Here is a 19,395-nt window from a genome sequence, read left to right on the forward strand (position 1 = left end):
TCTCTATCCTGCATTTGCCCTGCCTCCATTCTGAGTGTGCTTTTGCTGGCTCAGAATGAAACTGGACTTTTTCTGTTGTAAATCCTGTTTTCTGTGAGAAAGGGGAACGTTTCTTGTGTGCAGGACTACACTGGCCAGCAGAGCCGTGGTCTGGCAGGGGCCAGGAGCCGTGGGGGCGTTTGGGGCAGGAGTTCTGCCCTGGGACAGACCGGGAAGGCGCTGCCATTTTCGGGCACGTGTGGCAGCAGCTCCGTATCTGTTTCAAGATGGGCAAGGGGCCTTCCAGTGCAGCAGGAGAAAAGGAGAAAATCATCAATCCTATGGCGGGCAGGATGTCGCCTCCTTTTGCTAGCACAGCCCTGTTAAATGTTCTAGGGTGTGGTGCGTTTACTTTCTTCGTTCGGCTTTTGTGTTTCGGGTTTTTTTTTTTTTTTTTTTAGACTCTAGAGTGCCTTGTTCAGACTTGAGTAGAGGCACGGCTTTGCTTTCCAACACCTCTCCGCCTGTTTCTTTCACTCGGGGTTTGGGGGAAATCGGCGCTGAGGTCGGATGGAAATCTGCCTGGGGAGGCTCTTCCTGAGGCCCGTACTGCCTGCGGCCGGGCTGGCGAGAAGAGCCGCAGGCCCGCCCGTGTGCCCGGTCCCGGGAAGCGCAGGCCCCTGCCCGGCGCCGCGGAAAGGCGCCGCGTCACCCGCGCCCGGCGGCGCTGCCCCTTTAAGAGAGGAGCGGTGACGTCACCCTGTTCCCCCTCCCTCGCTGGCGGTGGACGGCGCGCGCGGTGCCGTGCGCAGGCGCGGAGGGAGGGAGGGCCGGGCCGGGCCCGGCGTCGCCATGGGCTCCTGAGGCTTCCGCGCCCCCGCGCCGGTGCCGGCGCCGCCCGCGGGGCAGCGGGCAGGGCCCGACCCGACCCCTCCTCGCCCCACCGGGCTGGGCCGCGCCCGCCCGCCCGCTGCATGGTAAGACGTGGCGGGGGCGGCTGCGGGCGCTCGGGGCGGGCCGGGCCGGAGGGGCCGCGCTGGCGCGGGGGTGGCTCGTTGAGGTGCCCACGAACTCACCTTGCGCCCCGCGCCGGCCCGGTGTGGTCGCTGTTCCCGCTCCCCCGCAGCTCCTTCTGCCGTTCCCTGACGTGACCCGCGCGACTTCCCCCGTCCCTACTCAGCCCTACGCCCCGTTCCCCCCCGCGGTGGGCGCCCCTTCTCCTCAGCGCTGCCCCCGCCATTCCCCTTCCGCGCACATTCCTCCCGCATGGCCTCCATACCAGCGCTCCCACCGCCCACCCCCGCGCCTACCCGGAGCCTCGCAGTGCGGCCCCCACAAGCTCGCCCCCACTCCCGGTGCAGCCCCCCCAGTTCCTTGCTCTCCCTCCCCGCAGCCTGCCCTTGCTGCAGCTGTTCCGCTCTCCCCGTGCATGCACACGCCCCAGCACAGCCCCCTCGTTCCCCGGTGCTGTCACGCTCTTTGGTGCCGTTGGGTGGGTGTCACTGTCTGCACGGTGTGTCTGCTCCTGGGTGGGCTGGGAGCTCAGTAGACTGCAGTAGTGTGGGTACCAGCTTTGTGTTTGCTGGGTTTCCTTTGCTTCGGACTGGATGGACTGACAGACGCCTCGCGCGTGTGCTGGTGTGGTAGGTGTGTGAGGAGGCTGACGCTGTGCCTGTGTTCTCTTGCACTGTAGGTGAGTTGTCGCGGTCTTGTTGGGATGCTCGTGGTGTCTCGAAATCTCAATTGCTCTTTAAGGGCTAAATTCAGCCGTGGCAGCTGCAATGTGTAGTGGAAGGAGGGCTTTGGAAGAACGTGTGCGTGACTGAGTTCTGGTGAATTGTGGAAAGGGACTAGAGTGATTTCAGGGACAGCTCTATGAAAGCTGCCTCGAACGCTCTGAAGCTGTCAAGAGTGAGCAGAGGAGGAGGAGTGGGAAATCTAGAGGAAATAGTGAAGATGGCTCCTGCATACAGAAAGTTTGAAATTATTCTTGGCATGTTAGGAGCTTGAACAGGCGTAATTATTGAAGACATAAAGACAGGTTTCCCTGGAGAGAAGACTGTTTACCTCTGTTAAAGATAAAAATAGAAGGCATTGATCAATAATAGAGCAAAGGCTAATAGGGTGAATAGAAATGGCTTTCCTGTCCTGCAAAAAAAAAGAAAACAATCAATGAAAATGTAACAGAGCATACATCCCACTAAAAAAGACTTGGCTCCTTTTAATACAGCAGTTAATTGTGCCTTTGAACTTGTGTTGCTGGATGTTACCCTTCGGTCTAAGAGCTTAGCACCTGCCCTAAAAGGGAACGCAGATTCCTCTAGAAATGTTGATGTTATTCAGGTTTCTAATACCAAAGGTTTGTATTTGTGTGATACTGTTGGCAAAAAAATAAACTCTTATGCTTTTTAGGATGTTGGCTAAGTACTAAACAATAGGGGTTTTGGGAGAGCTTTTCTTATGGTGGAGGTATCCCAGAAAAGCCAATTTCAGGCTTTCTTTTCACCATTGTCCCAAAGAAAATTGGCTTCAAAGCTGCTCCGGTCTAGGGGGGCAGGTTTTTAGGTCCTTAATAACATCATTATTGCAGTTGTGCTGTAAACCCTGGGTGCCATGGAAGCAGCAGGTGGGTGCCTCTCCATCTGGAGCAGGAGTGATTTGGTCTTGCTGCAAAATGCTTGGGAAGCTTTGCTGGTGAAGTCAGATTTCTGCCCAGCTCCGTGGTGTGGGCAGACGTTTTTCTTTGCGATCCACTCGGGTCTCTGCAGTCAGTTCAGGGCACTGAACGGGTTGTGTTTGGAGACGTGGAGCAAGGGGATGAGCCAGCCACTCCCAGCCACTGGGCTCCTTTTGGACTTCAGTTTGTCTGTCTCCTGAGGACACGTGGCAGTCAAAAGGGGAAGGTTCTTAGATAAACTGGTCAGAAAGTAGAGTTCAGTGTGACTGGCTGGTTTGGCATAACAAAAGCATTCTGAGCTGTCTGGTCTCTAATCATTTGACAGAATCCAGCTAGAAATCTGCCTTGTTCTCTGTCAGCTTCTTTGCCTGTTTGCTGGTAGCAGGCTGGGAGGTGAGCTTTTGCAATTGTGGGGTTAGGATTCTTTTCTTCTCATGGATAAAGGAAGGGTGGGTGGTTTTTTTTTTCCTAGCACAAAATAGCTTTTAAAACACCTCCTTCCCCTCAAAAAAGGTAGTCCCTTTTCCTACCCAGTTCTACTGCTGCATTAACTAAAGCATCTAATAATCATGTTTTGGTGTAAGATGACAACCTTTTAATTTCCATGTGAGGGACTTACCCTTCATTCCTTCTCCCTTCCTGTTTTGGTTTCGTTTTTAATTGGCTTATGTTTACATTGAGGGAGATAAATTGTTACCTGCTCCTTCTAGCAGAAGTGCCTGTTTCGTTTTTGAGCAGCTCTAAGGATATCTTTGAGCTCTTGCAGCAATGTCTGGTGGAAGCAGTGAATTCCTCAGGAGATGTTTGTTATTTGGTCCTAGCTGCTTCAAGAGCCCAGTGTTGTCTTAAATGAAGTTTGAAGTAAAACATGAAGTTTCAAATCAGACTTGCTGATTCTGAAGTGCCATTGCTATGACTCGTTTTCTTAGTGTTTCCAGCCTAAAATTGAGGAAACCAAGGAAAGCAGCAGCGAATGTACAGGTTGGCCTGTCTACTATATGAAAAGGATAGCACAGCCTCAGAGAGAAATTGCAATTTCTCCTTTGTACAGTCGAGTTTTCTAGTACAGGCCTGCTGCTGACTGTACATGTAACAAAGCAGCTGTGTGTTATTGAACGGCCCTGGCTGGGGGCAGAAGCCCTTCTCTGCTTTAGAGTTTGTGACTGATTGTGCTTGTCAAGGCCCTGGAAGTTTGAGGTGCTGTGGAGAATAGCACTGGGTTGGAGTTTTGTGTGCTGGCTTGCTCAGCTGTTTGCTTGGAGCACTGTGTCTGTTGTGTGCTGTTCTCACTTCTTCTCAGACTCATTGGGGTTTGCTTTCTTGTGGTGGAAGAGCGGTTTCCTGTCAAGACATCACACCCTGCCAGAATGCCTGGGACTCTGAAAGCAGTTTGATGCTGTGATAAGATGGATTGAAACACTTAGCTAAAACAACTGTGAAATATTACAGTGCTTGAACTGAAAACACCCTTATAGTAAGGGATTTGGGGTACTTTTTTTCTTCTTTTTCCCCTCCCCTGTTTTTTTCTGTTTTGTTTGTTTGGTTTTTTTTTCCCTGTATGGACTGCTTTTGGAGAGAGCAACTGGACTTGTTTTCAGAGCAGCAATTCCCCAGGAAAGTTTTGGGAGTGAAATTCTGCCAGCTAAAGCTGTGAGTTACAACCTCCCTCCAGGAGTCTCACCTCAGAGCCTCTCTCTTCTGAGAGGCAGGGGCTGGAGTACTTGCTCATAGCCAGGTTCACTCTCTTCAAAAATCAGGTCACCTTCCATGGGTTTTTTTGTTTCTGATGGTGTAGGTAACATGTCTGGAAAGGCAACAGAGCAAGCTGTGTCCAGGGAGAATACAGTGTATAGGCAAGCTGCTCAGGAACTGTGCTGTATCTAGGTTTGACCAGGTCTTTATAGCCCCCTCGAGGGGAATAATTCACAGGAACCTGAAAAGGGAAATAACTGACATTCTACCTGCAGTGTTAACCCATACCTGGATATTTGTCTGGATTGAAAGGATGGGAATGTTGTTATTATTATCTTACAGTCACAGTGCCTGGGAGTCTGATGATACTGAAAGGATCAGCTATTTGAGGGTGTTGTGTAATGAAGAGTGACCAAGAGCACAGAGAGCTGGTGTCATGGCCTCACATTTTTTGTCTAGCTCCAAAGCGTCCGTCTCTGCCTGGATATTTTGTACATGTGGCCCCCGATCAACTCGCTAGTTAAAAAAAACCCCTCTGATTCAGCAAAGAAAATGACTGCAGCATGTTACACAGTGCAGCAGTGAGGCTTCAAGAAAGAGATGAGATGAAATAATACCTTAAAAGCTGACCTTGCCGACCCAGTGTTCCCTCCTCAGGCTGCAGAACATGACATGGATGCTATTGGAGGCTGCTGAGCTGATTGCTTGGGAGCCTGCAGCTGCCTGGTCATCTCCAACACAGATACAGCAGCAGTATCGTAGCTGTGTCTCTGTCCAGGTTACTTGAAATGAATGTAGACAAGTCAGTCACCTCAAGAGGCAGGTCAGAAATGAGTGAATTTCTCTTCCTGGCTCCCCATATCTTGTCTCTTCCTTGCTGGTTGTGCTGTGAAACACTGATTAGTGGTGGGTGAAGCTATCTGCAGCTATTTGTAGTTGGGAGTGACTTCTCTCCTCTAAACTCTCCTGACTTACAGACTTCCTTTCTCCCCTCCCAATGACTTTGCAATGGCACTGATTTTACAAGAGTCTTAAGCCAAACATCATTAGTACAAATTCCTTTTCAAGTAACTTCATGCAACTCCATAATTTAATGTCAGAGTGTCTGGAAACATTGAGTTGAAGCTTTGTTCTTTTTTTAAGCATGCACCCTCTCAGGTTGATCCTTGTTGTGATTTTTTTCTGTATAGAGAAGATTGCTGCTGATGGCTTTTGGTATAAAGAGATTCCCATGAGTCCAGTCATACAAAGGTCCTAATTCAGCTTTCAGAACTTTGCCTCTGTAGTATTTTTATTTTTCTTGGTGGAGTAGCAGGGCAGGTGAGAAGTGTGGAGGGACTAATGTTAGATAGGAGCAATTAATTTAGAAGTTCATGGTTTTGGGAAATTAGGAAGGATGTTTGTGTCCTATGTCCAGAGGTTTAGAGGAAAAAAAAAATTAAAAAAAAACCCAAAAAACAACAGACTACAAACAAAAATAAGCCAATCAGTTGTTACTGCACCAATAACAAAATGCTTTATAGTGAGTGTGGCTTTGCGTGCCTTGTTGAGAATCACTGATTTTACTCCTGCAGTGTTCATCACTGCTACATGTCTGCATCAAAGAAGGATTGCTGGGGAAGTCAGATGTGCCATTGCTCTCATATGCACCACTGCACAGTTGCCTAGACCTGTGGTAAGATGTCTGGGTTCTTTCAGCTCATTTACTTGCTAAATTGAAGTATGGATCTGATCTAATACATTCTATGTGTCATCTTCTGATTGGAAAAGTATGCTCTCATGTATTAGAAAAATTTCCTTTGTGTGTGACTGCCACAAGTTCTATATTTTTCCATGCTGCTGTAGAGTTTGAGTTCTGATTCCTCTTAAAGAAACTGTATACCCTGTGGTAACTTTAAAACTGTTGTCTACCCTGTCTTGGCACTCAGAGGTGGGAAAAAAAGAATAAAAGTGGTGGTGGAATAAGTTCTGATTTGACTTTGTTCTTGAGAGTTTGGAAAATGAAATACAAACATCCTCTTTCATGTGGGACACAACTGTTTACAATACATCCTTTTTATTTCTTGCCTCTTTCCCCTCTGCCAGGTGCAGAATATCCAGAATATCTTTACACTCTTTTTGTGTTTCTCCCCTGGGAGCAGAGGGATTGCCTGGTTTGTGTGGAGTTGGACTGTTGGGAGTATGGGAAAGGGATGCAGTGCATGGCCCAAGTGTGTTTGATCCTGTTCTCGAAGGAGAGAAGGTTGGGGAACATCCCTTCTCCTCCTCTCCCTCCCCCTTCCTCTCTTTTTCCTGTCTCCTTCCAAAAAAGGGACTGGATGTTAGATATTGACCTATGACAATGTGGGTCAGTCCACCAAAAAAAAAAAAAAAAAAGAAAAGAGGAGGATGCGAGGAGGAGGGCTGTGCAAATACAGTGAGACAACAGAAATTAATAGAGCAGAAAAAAACTCTGGAAAGAAGAGTGCATGGCTCAGGGTAAAAGGGTTTTGTTGTTGATTCTGAGTTTTTAAATGGGTGCATGGGGAGGGGAAGCTTCTCTTAGGATGACTATAGGCTAGGAAAATGGGTGGGGGCTGTGTGAGCTGCAAGTGCAGAAGATTTTTGTGGTATTCTCAGATTCTAGTTTCCCTAAAATGAGGAACATAGGGGTGTGACCTTGTTGAAGGTTAAATTGTTTGTGTGTACAGTGCGGTCTTATGTGTATGTAGGCATCGGATCATCTCTTGAGTATGGCTTAGTGGGTGTGTACCTTGCCATGCGGTTTGGTCGGCCTTAGGTGCCTGACTCCTCTGCCTTCTTCTGAGCTGATGGCTCCCTGCTCCTCTCTTGCTGACCCTGCTGGTCTCCTGTCCCACTGACACTTTCCCCTTGTTTCACTGACGGTGCCCACAGCTGTGAAATTGTGACTGGGGCATCTCTTCAGACTGCTCGCTCCTCTAAAGAAATAACACCGAGGAGAACTGCATTTGGATCAGCACTTGTGCAGACAGACAAGCACGTTAAGCTGACAGGGGGTGCAGCAGCTGCAGATGCAAGCACTGCGTGTGTTTGTGGGTCTGGTGAGTGCCTGTCTTGTGACTGAGCACAGCATTGCTCATGTGTGTTCAGAGCTGTGTGCCTGTGTGTCAGGTGTGTATTGTGGGGTGACTTCTACCGACTTGAAGTTAAGAAAGCTTTGCCCAGCATGAGCAGTAAAATGTAAACGAGTTGTACTAGTTAAAACTGCGTGCCAGGTCACATACTTAACTCCGATTGTTTTGGGAGTGCTGCTGGAGAGCTTAAAAATGCACTGTTGGGACCTTTTCATGTCTCATAGCTAAGTAAACTAGATGCCACCCCAGAGAGCAAAAGCAATTTAAGAAGTAATAAATGTAAAAGCATTAGTTTTTTCTTGGATTGCTATCACTGATTTCAGCTGTGCCAGTGACTCTCTTACTGTGTAGTGCTGTTTTGTCCTATCTACCTGCTCCTTTTCCTCTCTTTTGCCATTTCAGCTGGTGATGCCCTTCCTTTGGGTGTTGAAAACACCTTACATTAATTATTTATTATATATGTCTAGCATAATAAAAAGAGCTGGTCTCGGTCGGCAATTCCAGGCATTGTTGTAATTAAAATGGTCTAAAATAAATATTGAACCATTTTGTCCTGTGATTTTGTATTCCTTTTAAGTCTAGGGCACATTGTCAAAAACCATTTAGCTGCTACTTTCACTAATATAGAGCTCTTGCTTGTGTCCTAATAAATGCAGAAAGTTCAGGCTCTGATTTTATCTACTGCATGGCACTTCTGTATTGGCCTTTTTGGGTCCAGAATAAACATAATTTAATGGAGAAACTCTTGAAGAAATAAGAATTTGAGGGGAATGGAAAATGTTTTTGTGGTATTTTAACAAAGTTCAGTATGGTGGATATTTAAAGCAATGTAAGTGTGGAGTAGGTTTTAAGGTAGAACGTTGTCTTGTCTCAGCTCTCCAGGAGAACCTTGCAGCCAGCTTGCGTGTGTTTTTTTGGGTTGTGTCTTGTACAGCAGAAGGAGGCTTAGCTGTTAAGACTCTTTCATGGGATAGCTTTGTGTATCATTCTTTGCTCACTCAGCAGTTTAGAAATTAAATACTTCAGCCTTGGATGAGATGATCTATTTTAAAAACAGATTGTGTTTGCAGATGGGAGAGAGCTGCTTCTGAGTCCTGCTGTTTGGGGTTCTTTTCCTGTTGACACTGGGGGGTAGGTCTTGCTCAGAGCAGGCAAACACCTCCTCCTTTACTAGATTGTGGTTGAGTGTTCAGATGTGCCCCATGGAGCTGAAGAACCACGCCTGAACTTTTCTTCCCTCCTCTTACACCACTTTTGTTGCGTCAAAAGTGATGTTTTCATATTTATGTTTGTTTATGTAGAAATAGCTCCTCCTCAGTGGTAACATTTTCCATGCTTTTGTGCAAGCCAAAAAAGAAGTTTTTTGTTTTCACTTTTGCCACATCCTGTCTGTTTTCTGTTTTGAGTTTATTTTCAGCAGAAGAAGCTGCCATATTAATGTTGGAGACAGGAGATCTCTGTTTCCAAAAGATACGGGACTGGCCATCTGCTCCTGATGGAGAATTAGTGTGCTGTTTTTTCTGTGGATGCAGGCCGTGTGGACACATCCCTGCTACTTTACATCTGTGTGGTGTCATTAAGAGAACTGGTCCCCATGCCATTTGGAGCTTCTTGTCTGTCAAGAATATTTGTAACAGTGTTCTTCATCTCTGGGTTTTTATCAGGATAGTTACCTTGATAGAAATAGCACAGGCTTTGTTTTGTTTTCTTTTCCCTTACTTGCATTGAGAGTCCCTGCAGTACTCCTAAAGTGCTTTCAGATGTGTTAGATAAGTGTAAGAGGTACCACTTTGGTGTTTAAGCTAATGCCCTGGCAGCACAAGGCCTTGCCTTGCTCTAACGTACAGAACTCGTGACGACATCTGGGCAGGGATAGGTGACAGCTTGCAGGGGATGGGGGTGTGATCTCTGCCTTCCATGCTGGGAGGTGGTTGTGCATAGACCTCAGCACTGCCAGAAACATCTGTAACCCATGTAGAAGAATCATACTAGCTCTGATCCAAATTTCTTGTGGCCATGACTTGCATTGAGAGTCCCCGCAGTACTCCTAAAGTGTTTTCAGATGTGTTAGATAAGTGTAACTTTGGTGTTTAAGCTAATGCCCTGGCAGCACAAGGCCTTGCCTTGCTCTAACGTACAGAACTCGTGACGACATCTGGGCAGGGATAGGTGACAGCTTGCAGGGGATGGGGGTGTGATCTCTGCCTTCCATGCTGGGAGGTGGTTGTGCATAGACCTCAGCACTGCCAGAAACATCTGTAACCCATGTAGAAGAATCATACTAGCTCTGATCCAAATTTCTTGTGGCCATCCTGGAATACCCCTAACCTACGTCCAAAAGTCCTGTGTATTTATGTAGATGTACTTTTATGTGTGCTTGTTTCCAGTTTCCAAAGTTTGGTGCTATTCCTGGGTCTCTGTTGTGGTCCTGTTAGGTTGCAGGTTACCTCCGGGGCGAGCAAGGTAGTCACTTGGAGATGGGGAAAGCTCTGAGAGTGAAATTTAGAAGTGTTGAAATATTTTCCTTTGATATGTTTAGGAGAGCTCTCCAGAGAGGGACAATAAGTGTACAAGGAACTTTACTCTTCTTGAACTGAAAGCAATGATTAAACAGGTGGGAAGAGAAAACAGGATATGGCGGAAGAGTAAGAAATGCTTCAAAATGTATTATGCATTAGATTGGTTTGTGTTGCATTGGTAATTTGGGTTTCCAAATGCCCCTAATTTGACATATGGTAATGTCAAGCGCTTTCCTCGTGGTTTGGTACCTTGCAGTGCTGGGAACTGTATGGACAGAGAACAAAAAGATGGTTGTCCCAGGGAGCTTAAAATGCACAAGAAACAACAGAGAAATACAGCCAGCTGGGAGGAGCACCAGGAAAGAGATCACAGCCAGGAGGTGATGGAGGTGAATGGGGAATAGCTTTATGGCTGTTGGAAAGTACCTTTTTACCCAGGCATGACACTAAGCAGGAAGGTGTGTTGTGGTGCTGACTTGGGCTGTGATGGAGGTGGGTGTCCAAGAAACAAGTATCAAAACACATTCACAGTGTAAGAGGGAAGTTGCTGATACCAAGATACTGGATCTGTAGCTTATCAAGGCAGTATTTTGGTTGTGACATGTTCCCAGGCACTACCTTTTCTGGGCTTTTCTGGGCTTGTGTCCTGTCGGGGAAGAGACATCTCAGAAGCAAGGCCTGTTGAGAGAAGTTGCCGCAGCCCACCCTCACAGTGCTCTTTTTAAAAAGGCAGAAGAGGAGCTAGCAGACTGAGCTGGTGGTAGTGAATGAGCTGAAATCCACTTTGCTGGTTAAGGCTCCAGTCATCTGTGCTATTACCTTTTTCTTAAGTACAGAATGGAATTGTTCTTAGAGCTTCAGCTTCTTGTATACAGTAGAATTTCATAACAGCTTTGTGCGCTGCTTATACCTGTCACTGTGGCTGTGATGTGTGGGACTTGAGGAGATTAGAAGGGATAATTTGGAAGGCTTATGTTATTTTTGCGGATTTTGGAGTACAGCATTCCTTCATGTTGCACTAGCAAGGAGAATGAACTGCAAACTGGTGTACAGAACCAATAAAAGGTGTCAAGGAAATAAAATACTGTCCTCGGGGACAGCCCTGAGTACTCATGAGTGAAGTAGTTTGGGGTTTGGGTAGATGTAAACCCTGTTTTGTAAGAGAGTTTGTATATTTTCTTTCAGAACACAGTGGTGGAAAAAGTTATTCATTTCAATGACTATGTGAATTGAAGGGGATTAGGTGAAGAATGATGCACAATCCTGTAATTAATGGCTGTTGATGTGTAATCACAAGGGGGCAGTGTTAAGATTACATACACAGCTTCAATTTATGACTGACCTTGCTTATGAGTACATAACCCTTGTCATGACAAAATGCTTGTTGATCACTTTTTGCTGTTTTCACTTATTTTTAAATGAGTGCAGAGAAACAGAAGAATTCCCTTTCAGATCCTCAGTTCTCTTGATGTTACTGCTGCTGCATTTGGGTCTCTGCTGCTGATGTGGTTTGATTAGCTGGAGTGTGGAGGTCCGGGTCCTGTTTCTTCTGGCACCTGTGGTCTGCTGTACAGATCCTCTCCCCCATGAACTTTTGGAAGGGCTTAGCAGTTTCCTGTCTTGCATAGCTCCAAAAGTGCACTGGGATGTGCAGTACTGCAGCTGGCAGGACTTTATTTAGAGCTAGGTTAACCACAGGTGCATCTGCTCTGATTTCATTTTAGATGTGCTCTTCTTGAGCTTTGTGGAAGCACTCACAGCACTGTGCATATTCAGTTGCTTCAGAAGTTACTTGGGTAGAAATCCCTTTCTTTTAAAAGCAGTAAAAGCCTTGCTAACTTGTGACATCTCCACCCCTCCTCCATCTCTGCAAATATTTAGATATAGTACAGATGATGAAGTGTGTGTGTGTGTGTTTGTGTGTATTCTTAGAAGCTCAAAACTTGTTACATTTCCTGTACTGACCAGGACTGGAGAGGAATTATCCCACTGTACATGCAGTTATGGAAAGCTGTAACTCAGAGCAGGGATCCATTGGAAAGAACAAAAAAAAAAAAAAGTTTGAAGATTTGTTTGTAAATTAAAGCACAGCACTTGTGCAGCTCCACCTACAGTAAGACATGCTTAAACAAATCTGGGTATTTCCCAGGACTTTTCTTTTTTCCCCCATGGAAGAAAGCAGAAAGGAGGTGGAGTGTGGCATAAGGTAACGTCAGACCGCTGCACACCAGTGATACGAGTGTGTGTTTTGGAAAAGCCTGTGCTAAAGGGGCCATTTTTGTCCTTAGTGTGCATGTGGAAAGGACTTGCTGCTGGCACTCTGCTTTTACTGAGTACCTGTTCCCTAGTTTGTGCTGTGGCTTCAGGTGGAGCAGGACTGGGGAAGTTCCTCTGTGAACATATATTCCCTTTTGTGTTCTGTAACAACCTGTCAGTAGATGACAGATGTGTCCTTCCCTGGTGCAGCTGTAAACTCTGGCAGTGGATCATTGGCCTTTCCAAAGCCCTTTCCATCCACTGATCATACAGGCCTGTGTAGGAGCAATGACTTGAGATTTTATAGAAGTGCTCTTCTGAAAAATATTAGGAGGTTATCAGAAGGAGGCAATATTATGCTGTTTCCTTTGATAGGCACATCAGAAGCAGCTCTTCTGATGGATAGAACCAATGGCTGCCTGCTTGTGATCTTGGTTTAAGTGGATTATCTTCCTACAATCCAGAGGTCACACTAGAGTCTGCTTATGACCAAATTGAAAATAATAGCTACTTTAGATCTCAGACCTTCAAGAATTTGTTCCATTGAAAGAAGATAGCTTTTTAGCCAGGAAATGGCCAAGGGTCATGCTGTCTCGTAATCTTGCATATTCTTGTGTTCTGTATGTCTTTTTCTGTGTCAGCTGGCTTTTAAAAGCCAATGAGGTTAAATTCACATCATGTAGAAAGCAACATAAAGTTAGTAATATTAATAACAGGCTGGCTAAATGTACCATGCCGTACAAATTTTGGTAAAAGCATAACTTTCATGCTGTTCACGCTGTCAAAGTGAGAAGAACTTTCAGTGCATATCCTTCAATGAGAATGCTTTGGGCTGAGTGTGGTTTTCAGCATGGCTGTAGGAGAGGTGGGCAATGCTTGCTGGAGGAATTAGAATATTCTTCCCCCTGCCCCCTTCCTGCACAGGGACACTGTGGCACATGTTCTTGTTGCTGCTTGGCAGGCTAACCATGACAGTAGGACACAGCAGAATAGCCTATACTCTTATGGGAAATAGAGATGTTAACTTAAGTGTGCCTCATCTTCCAGTAGGGATGGTTTAGATACTTCCTTCTGATCTTTTTACAAGGGTTTGTAGTGATAGGACTAAGGGAAATGGCTTTAAACTAAGAGTAGGCTAAATTAGGTATTAGGAAGAAATTCTTTGCTGTGAGAGAGGTGAGACAATGGCACAGGTTGCCCAGAGGACTTAGGGATGCTCCATCCTCCAAAGTGTTCAGGAACAGGTTTGTTGGAACTCTGAGCAACCTGGTCTAGTGGAAGGAGTCCCTGGCTTCATAGTATTGGAACTAGATGATGGTCTTTAAGGTCCTTTCCAACCCAAACCATTCTGTGAGTCTGTGATCTCTGTATTCATCTTACATATTTTTATTGCAGAAGGGTGGTGATGATGACAGTGGCCAGATTTCATGATCTCTGGGGGGCTGTCAGAGGTTCCTGAGTACCACGTGATCTGTTGTGTCACGAGAGGTGGCAGTGGCAGACTTACCCAGGTCTGTTCACAAAGCATGCGAGCAGCCTGGTGGAAGGCATGTGAGAGATGCAAATTCTATTACATTCCTGACTCCTTTCAGCTGGGTTCAATTGCTTTGTGGTTCTCTTCCCTGACAGGTCTTGGCTCGTGGGCAGGTCTTTAGCAATCCCAACTGGAACCTCACACCAAAAGGCACCATGGTTATGATGACTGATGTCACTGCAGCCCCCAGATTGGGGTCAACTGCCACCACTCCAGCTGTGGCTCCTAACTTCTCCTCGATGCCAGAGGATGGCAGCCCCACGGCTGTGGAGCAGCCAATATTCCTCATGACCACTGCTGCTCAGGCTATCTCAGGTTTCTTTGTATGGACAGCTTTGCTCATCACCTGCCATCAGGTAAAACCCTGTCACTTGTACTTCTCACGCTTTCCTTTTCCCCACATGAAGAATAGACCATTTCCATAGCGTGAATGGAGAGGAAGGATACTCTTTAAAACTAGCAAGTGTGAAACATTTGGCCATCTCTTGAAGGTTTGCAGAAAGGTGTGTTATCTTGGGTCATCCTTTCACAGGTCTTTAGCTGAATATTGCCTTTTTTTTTATTGTGTCAGCTGTTAGCTAAAATATTCTAGTCACCTGTTGTTTGACATTCTTCCTTTGATCTCCTTTGCCAGTGGATTCCACAGGCTGAACTCTGCTGCGGAAAGGAGTAGCAGGAAATGTTTCATTTTAATTTTTCCCCCTCCCCTCTCTCTGGGGCAGGTGTCCTGGGAGCCTGAATAAGTCAAACCCTGCATCCTGTTCTGTACCTCTCTTTCATGCAGTTGTCATGTGAACTGAAAAATACAGTGGGGAAACACAAGCCCTGTTATTTATCAACCCATGTTTTTGTACCTGTTGGATTGTGGATTCCAGAGTGATGACTAGAATGTAGAAAAGTACAGCCTATTGATGGAGTACAGGGGCTAGTGAAGGTAAAAAATGGATTAGTCACAGATGAATAAGAGTAACACCTGCAGTTTCACCAGCTTGGGTAACAATTACAAGTGCCATGGATCCTCCTGTCAAATTGATCACCTGCTGAGGGTAGGAAGAAATTTTCCTCTGCAGTATAACATTGCACAGTTAGGCATTAATGCCCTTCTCTGAAGAAACCCATGGAGGTCAGTGAGAGACAGAGAGACACTGTTGATTGAAACACGCTGTTGTCCTCTTGCACGGCAGCAGTTCCTGTGCTCTCCTGGGCTCACGGATCACTGGGCTCTTTTGACATCCCAAGGGCAAAGCTTGGAGTCATCTGAACTCTGGTGTCAGCTGTCTCTGTGCTGGATGAGATGTGTCACTGGGATTGTCGCAAGGCAAAAATATCTCTGAGGTTTGTTAGCTTATTTTCAACCTGTTCTCCTCAGGAAATGAGCTTTTTGTGAGCTCCTCATGGGTTAAGAAGAGGAATCGGAAGTATTTTTGAGCATTTCATAGGGAAAGGAAATAGAAGTATTTTTGAGCCCTTCAGTCAGTGTTGACCAGGGAGAACAACAAGCAACAGACAACTGGGGAGGCACAAGCCCCTCTCCCTTACAGTGGCAAGATGTGAGTGTATATTTTTTTAGTCTCTGGAGAATCCTCACAGCACCCCAAAATGCAGGGTGAAGCTTCAAACAAATGCTTGTACCACTTCAGGCAGCAGAATCAGTCAGTGGTGAGGAACATTTGTAATCAGCTGGCTGTTACTAATTCCAGCAGCTGGGACAGCAGCTTAGTGAGAATTGCTGTACAGAGGCCTTGCCTCTCCTGACTCCGTGGTCAGGAGAGCGTACCCACAAATAGTGCTGAAGCTCTGCCTGTGTTATTAGGGCATTGCAGGCGTTGTGCTCACCTTCAAGGTGTGCTTGTGGTCAATACTTTTTTGGGGAGGTGGGCATTCTGTAAAAAAGCATCTTAGGTGTGGGATTTAATGATGGCTAGGGAACTGTGAGTGGTGGGAGTGGGAAGGGTGGGGATGCTGTGCTCCCCCCAGCCAGTGACTTAGAGGGATTGGCATGTGTGCAGTCAGACAGAACAAACTCTGTGGTTCCTTTGAGCACACTGCATGAGCTCAGTGCTCCCTTGATGGCTGACCCTTTTGTGGCTGTGCTGTCACCCATGGGCAGAGTAACACCTTTTGAGCAGGTGGGCCGTGGCTTATCAGCTTTGGGATGTGCTGTGAAGGGCTCTCTTAGATTGTTTCAGGTGAAAGTCTGGAAAGCATCCAAAACAGCCAAAAGAGTGAGTGTTTACAACGAGCATGAACTTAAGTGTGCACACCTTCCCTTTTCAGAGAAAAACAGTGTTATGAATCTTAGCTACTTGAAAGAGGATAGCAGGAATGTAGAACTGATGACTGGAAAAAAAAAGTATGAACAAAAAGATTGTGGGCCAGGTGATGTAAAAATAAATCAATTCCCTATAAGAAGCTAGATTAGAAATGCCTTCATTTTCTCTTCCCTCTCCTTCCCCCTGTCTGCCAACCAAGGGTTGCTCTATCAGTGCCATACGATAACAGCGATTTACCTTTTGTGTTCATCACCTTGGGGCTGCTGGAGGCAATCGAGAGGCGATTGCTGAGTTTGTTTTTCCCGGCCCAATTGAGTCTCCAGTTGTACTTTGTCCTCTCTGCTCCATGTACCGCTGATCCCGGTCTCCCCTCTCCGTCTCTCAGATCTACATGCACCTCCGCTGCTACAGCTGCCCAAACGAACAGCGCTACATCGTTCGGATCCTCTTCATTGTGCCCATTTATGCCTTTGACTCATGGCTCAGTCTCCTGTTCTTCACCAATGACCAGTACTATGTTTACTTTGGCACAGTGCGGGACTGCTATGAAGGTAAGGAGGGGTCAGACAGAAAATGGGGGGGTGGGAAGTCTCTGCCCTGAGAGAACTTTATTTAAGGTTGGAAACAGCATTTCTGGAGAGAGCATCGCTGTCACCTACTGAATGGTGTGCCTAGCTGGATGACCATGGCTTGCTTAGTGACTGAAAATCATAGAATGGTAGGATGGTTTGTCTCAGGATGGACCTTTGAAGATGATCTAGTGCAGCACCCCTGCCGTGGGTTGGGACATCTTTCACTAGATCAGGTTGCTCAAAGCCCTGTCCAACTTGACCCTCTCTCTCACTGGCCTCTGAGCGTAAACCTTTCCTCCGGGGCTCTGTAGAGACTAAGTTTATGGTTTTCTGGGGTCCTCTGCTTCAGGAAGGTAAAAGCTTTTGGTGAAGCCAAAAAATCTCATGGTATCTGGGTGCTAGTGAGGTATTGCTTGGCTCCTGTCTCTTCTAACAGCACTTAGCAGACAGACACTGCTTTGTCCTGTGTTCCTGGTGCAGCTTGTTAGCAGTGTATCCTTCTGGTCCCATCCTGTGGCCACTTGTGTGCTTGCACAGGGTAGCACAGTGGCCACGTGCTGGGGCTGGTGAAGTGTAAAGTGCTTTGGAGTCCTGTAGAAGAGAGGGTGCCATGTTCAGGATGAGCACCTGCTTGGTTTTGGTTATGTGCTGCAGTGATGTAATACCACTAGCACTGTATGTGAGGGAAATAGCTACTTTCCTGTAAATGCTCTTGAAACTTCCCTCCTGGTCTCATCCTGTAAGAAGCCTCTACCCACTCAGCAGGAGATACTGCACTCTAGCAGTGTCTTTTTGAGGACAATTTCTCACCTCACCGTGATCAATTTCTCATCAAATCCTAAATCTTTGGTGCAGTTGTTTTTGGTGAGATCTGCATTGCGGAGAGTTGCCCCTGGCCATGTGAACAAGTCAATCAGCTGAAGAGACCAGCAGGCCTTCCTTCACGTCCACAACAATGCTCTGGATGCAGCAGCAGATGGCAAATGCACGCACATGATGCAAGAAAGCATCTTTGTTTGGGGCCTGGGTTTTTCTCTTTCCCCGCCCTGTGCATGTGTATAGGTCTAGCAGGAAGCCTGCTGCTCTCCTAGCAACAGCCACTATCCTTCTGCCTCTCTTGCCCTGGGAGTTTGCAAGCATTTGAGCATCTGCTCACGAGGCTGCCCGTGCTCCAGTGTTCACATCAGCATGTTGGCTTGTGGGAAAAAACTACAAGTGGAGGTGAAGACACCTTTGGAAAGCAGGTTCTCTCCCTCACTTTTTCTGGGAATTGCTTCAAAACGACCTTTTTGTCTCTTGCCATCCACCTTCTTCATTTTTTGAAAGGTTTTACATTGCAAAGTGGGCTATTAGGGACTGGAGGAAGACCCTACAAATAAATTTTGAAAGCTGTCTTAAGCCATTTGTGGACTGTATTTTGTAGTGTGTGTTAGGAGGAGCCTGTTCTGGTTTTACTCTTTCGTGTCAATGCTTCTGTACCAAGCAGGGTGTCAGAAACACTGACACAAGTAGGGTTTCTTTGGGTTTTTTTGATGCTGATATGAATACCATCTGATGGATGTGGATGAGAATGGGAGAAGAGTTCTTTGCTGGTGTGATGAGCTTTGCTAGCTAGCACTTCTTTTGGGGGGTGAATGGGCAGATATTTCTCCCTTTTGTTTTGTTTTGTTTTCTTCCTCTGATGTCATCTTTTCCCTAGTGCTTGGAGAATGGGCAGCTGGTATTGTAATGACCACATCAGAGGGCAGGGGTCACTGGAGGACAATAGGAAAAGCTTAGCTTTTCTTCCTCTGGGTGCTGTCAGCTAAGCTGCAGGAAAATTGAAGGCAAAAGGGGTTACCACAGTTATTTAAATAAGTTTGCTGTGGTTGGTGTTTTCTGTCCTAATTAAAGCTTTGGCAAAATTATTACTGTGTGAATGTCGTTCAATAATAAGGATTACAGATAGAATAACAATATCCCAATTACAGACATAGAAGCATGTATACCACTGGATTTTATGTGCCATAGCAGTCTTGCCAGCTAGACTCGTCTACAAGCCATAAGTAGTGTTTTGAGACTATAAGTGTTTTGGGGACTGTGAGGTATCTCTTTGCCAGGGCATAGTTTAGATGCTTATAGAAGAATTTGTCTGACTTTGGAAAATCATTCATGTGGAAAAATTGGCTGCTTGGGGAGATCAGCTTCTCAGTGTTGTACATTATTAAGTTTCTGTTCTTATTTTAAAGTTCTTTGAGACTGCTGTTTCTATCCCAGTTATTTGGGGCAAAAAGCAGGATTTGGGTGTTGTCATTCCAGGGAATGCCCAGACACAGGTGACCATAGAATATAATGTTGCAAGAAGGGTCATCTGGTCTGTCATTTTGCCCCAGGGCTGTCTATGTCAAATGCAGAAGTACAGTCCTTGCCCTAAAAAATCTCACAACTTTGAGGGTCCAACAGCATTTATAACAAGTCAAGAGAGTGGCAGACAGGATGTACACAGGTTCACTTCATGCACATTTAGGTGAGTTTGGATCCCATGAAAAGGAGATACATCAGTAGTTATGGGGAACTGAAATGGGGCAGAGTGTTAGTGGTCAGTCTGTAACAGGTTTCTGGGGAAGGCAGAAAAGAGGTGGCCTAAGGAGAAGTTTATTCAGCACACAAGAAATTTCATCTTTTTGAGAACATGAAGCACAAAGCCTGTTTTGCAAAAGTCCCTACAGGACATGAAAACAGAGTTTCACTGATTGTTATAAACTCTCTGTTTCTCTAACTCTTATGTCTATAGTCTGTTTACCTGGCACAGACAAACT

At 46.1% G+C, this 19,395-nt stretch overlaps 1 protein-coding gene across 5 annotated transcripts in view; it reads left to right on the top strand.

Moving 5' to 3' along the window:
- The first annotated feature begins 798 nt into the window (after positions 1-798).
- The window catches only part of TMEM184B (transmembrane protein 184B), a 30,840-nt gene continuing 12,243 nt past the window's right edge, over positions 799-19,395 (top strand). For 2 of the 5 annotated variants that reach the window (XM_041416899.1, XM_041416900.1), the window contains exons 1-4: positions 799-956; positions 13,614-13,729; positions 13,848-14,108; positions 16,411-16,576. In XM_041416899.1, coding sequence (XP_041272833.1) covers positions 13,646-13,729; positions 13,848-14,108; positions 16,411-16,576 — 511 coding nt within the window. In that variant the 5' untranslated portion in view covers positions 799-956; positions 13,614-13,645. Of the gene's footprint in view, positions 957-6,525; positions 7,411-13,613; positions 13,730-13,847; positions 14,109-16,410; positions 16,577-19,395 lie in introns of those variants that run through there. The other 3 variants (XM_041416903.1, XM_041416902.1, XM_041416901.1) reach the window with 3 other exon arrangements.

The sequence above is a fragment of the Onychostruthus taczanowskii genome, unplaced genomic scaffold (assembly GCF_017590055.1).
Source record: "Onychostruthus taczanowskii isolate IOZ18803 unplaced genomic scaffold, ASM1759005v1 scaffold53, whole genome shotgun sequence".
NCBI lineage: Eukaryota > Metazoa > Chordata > Aves > Passeriformes > Passeridae > Onychostruthus > Onychostruthus taczanowskii.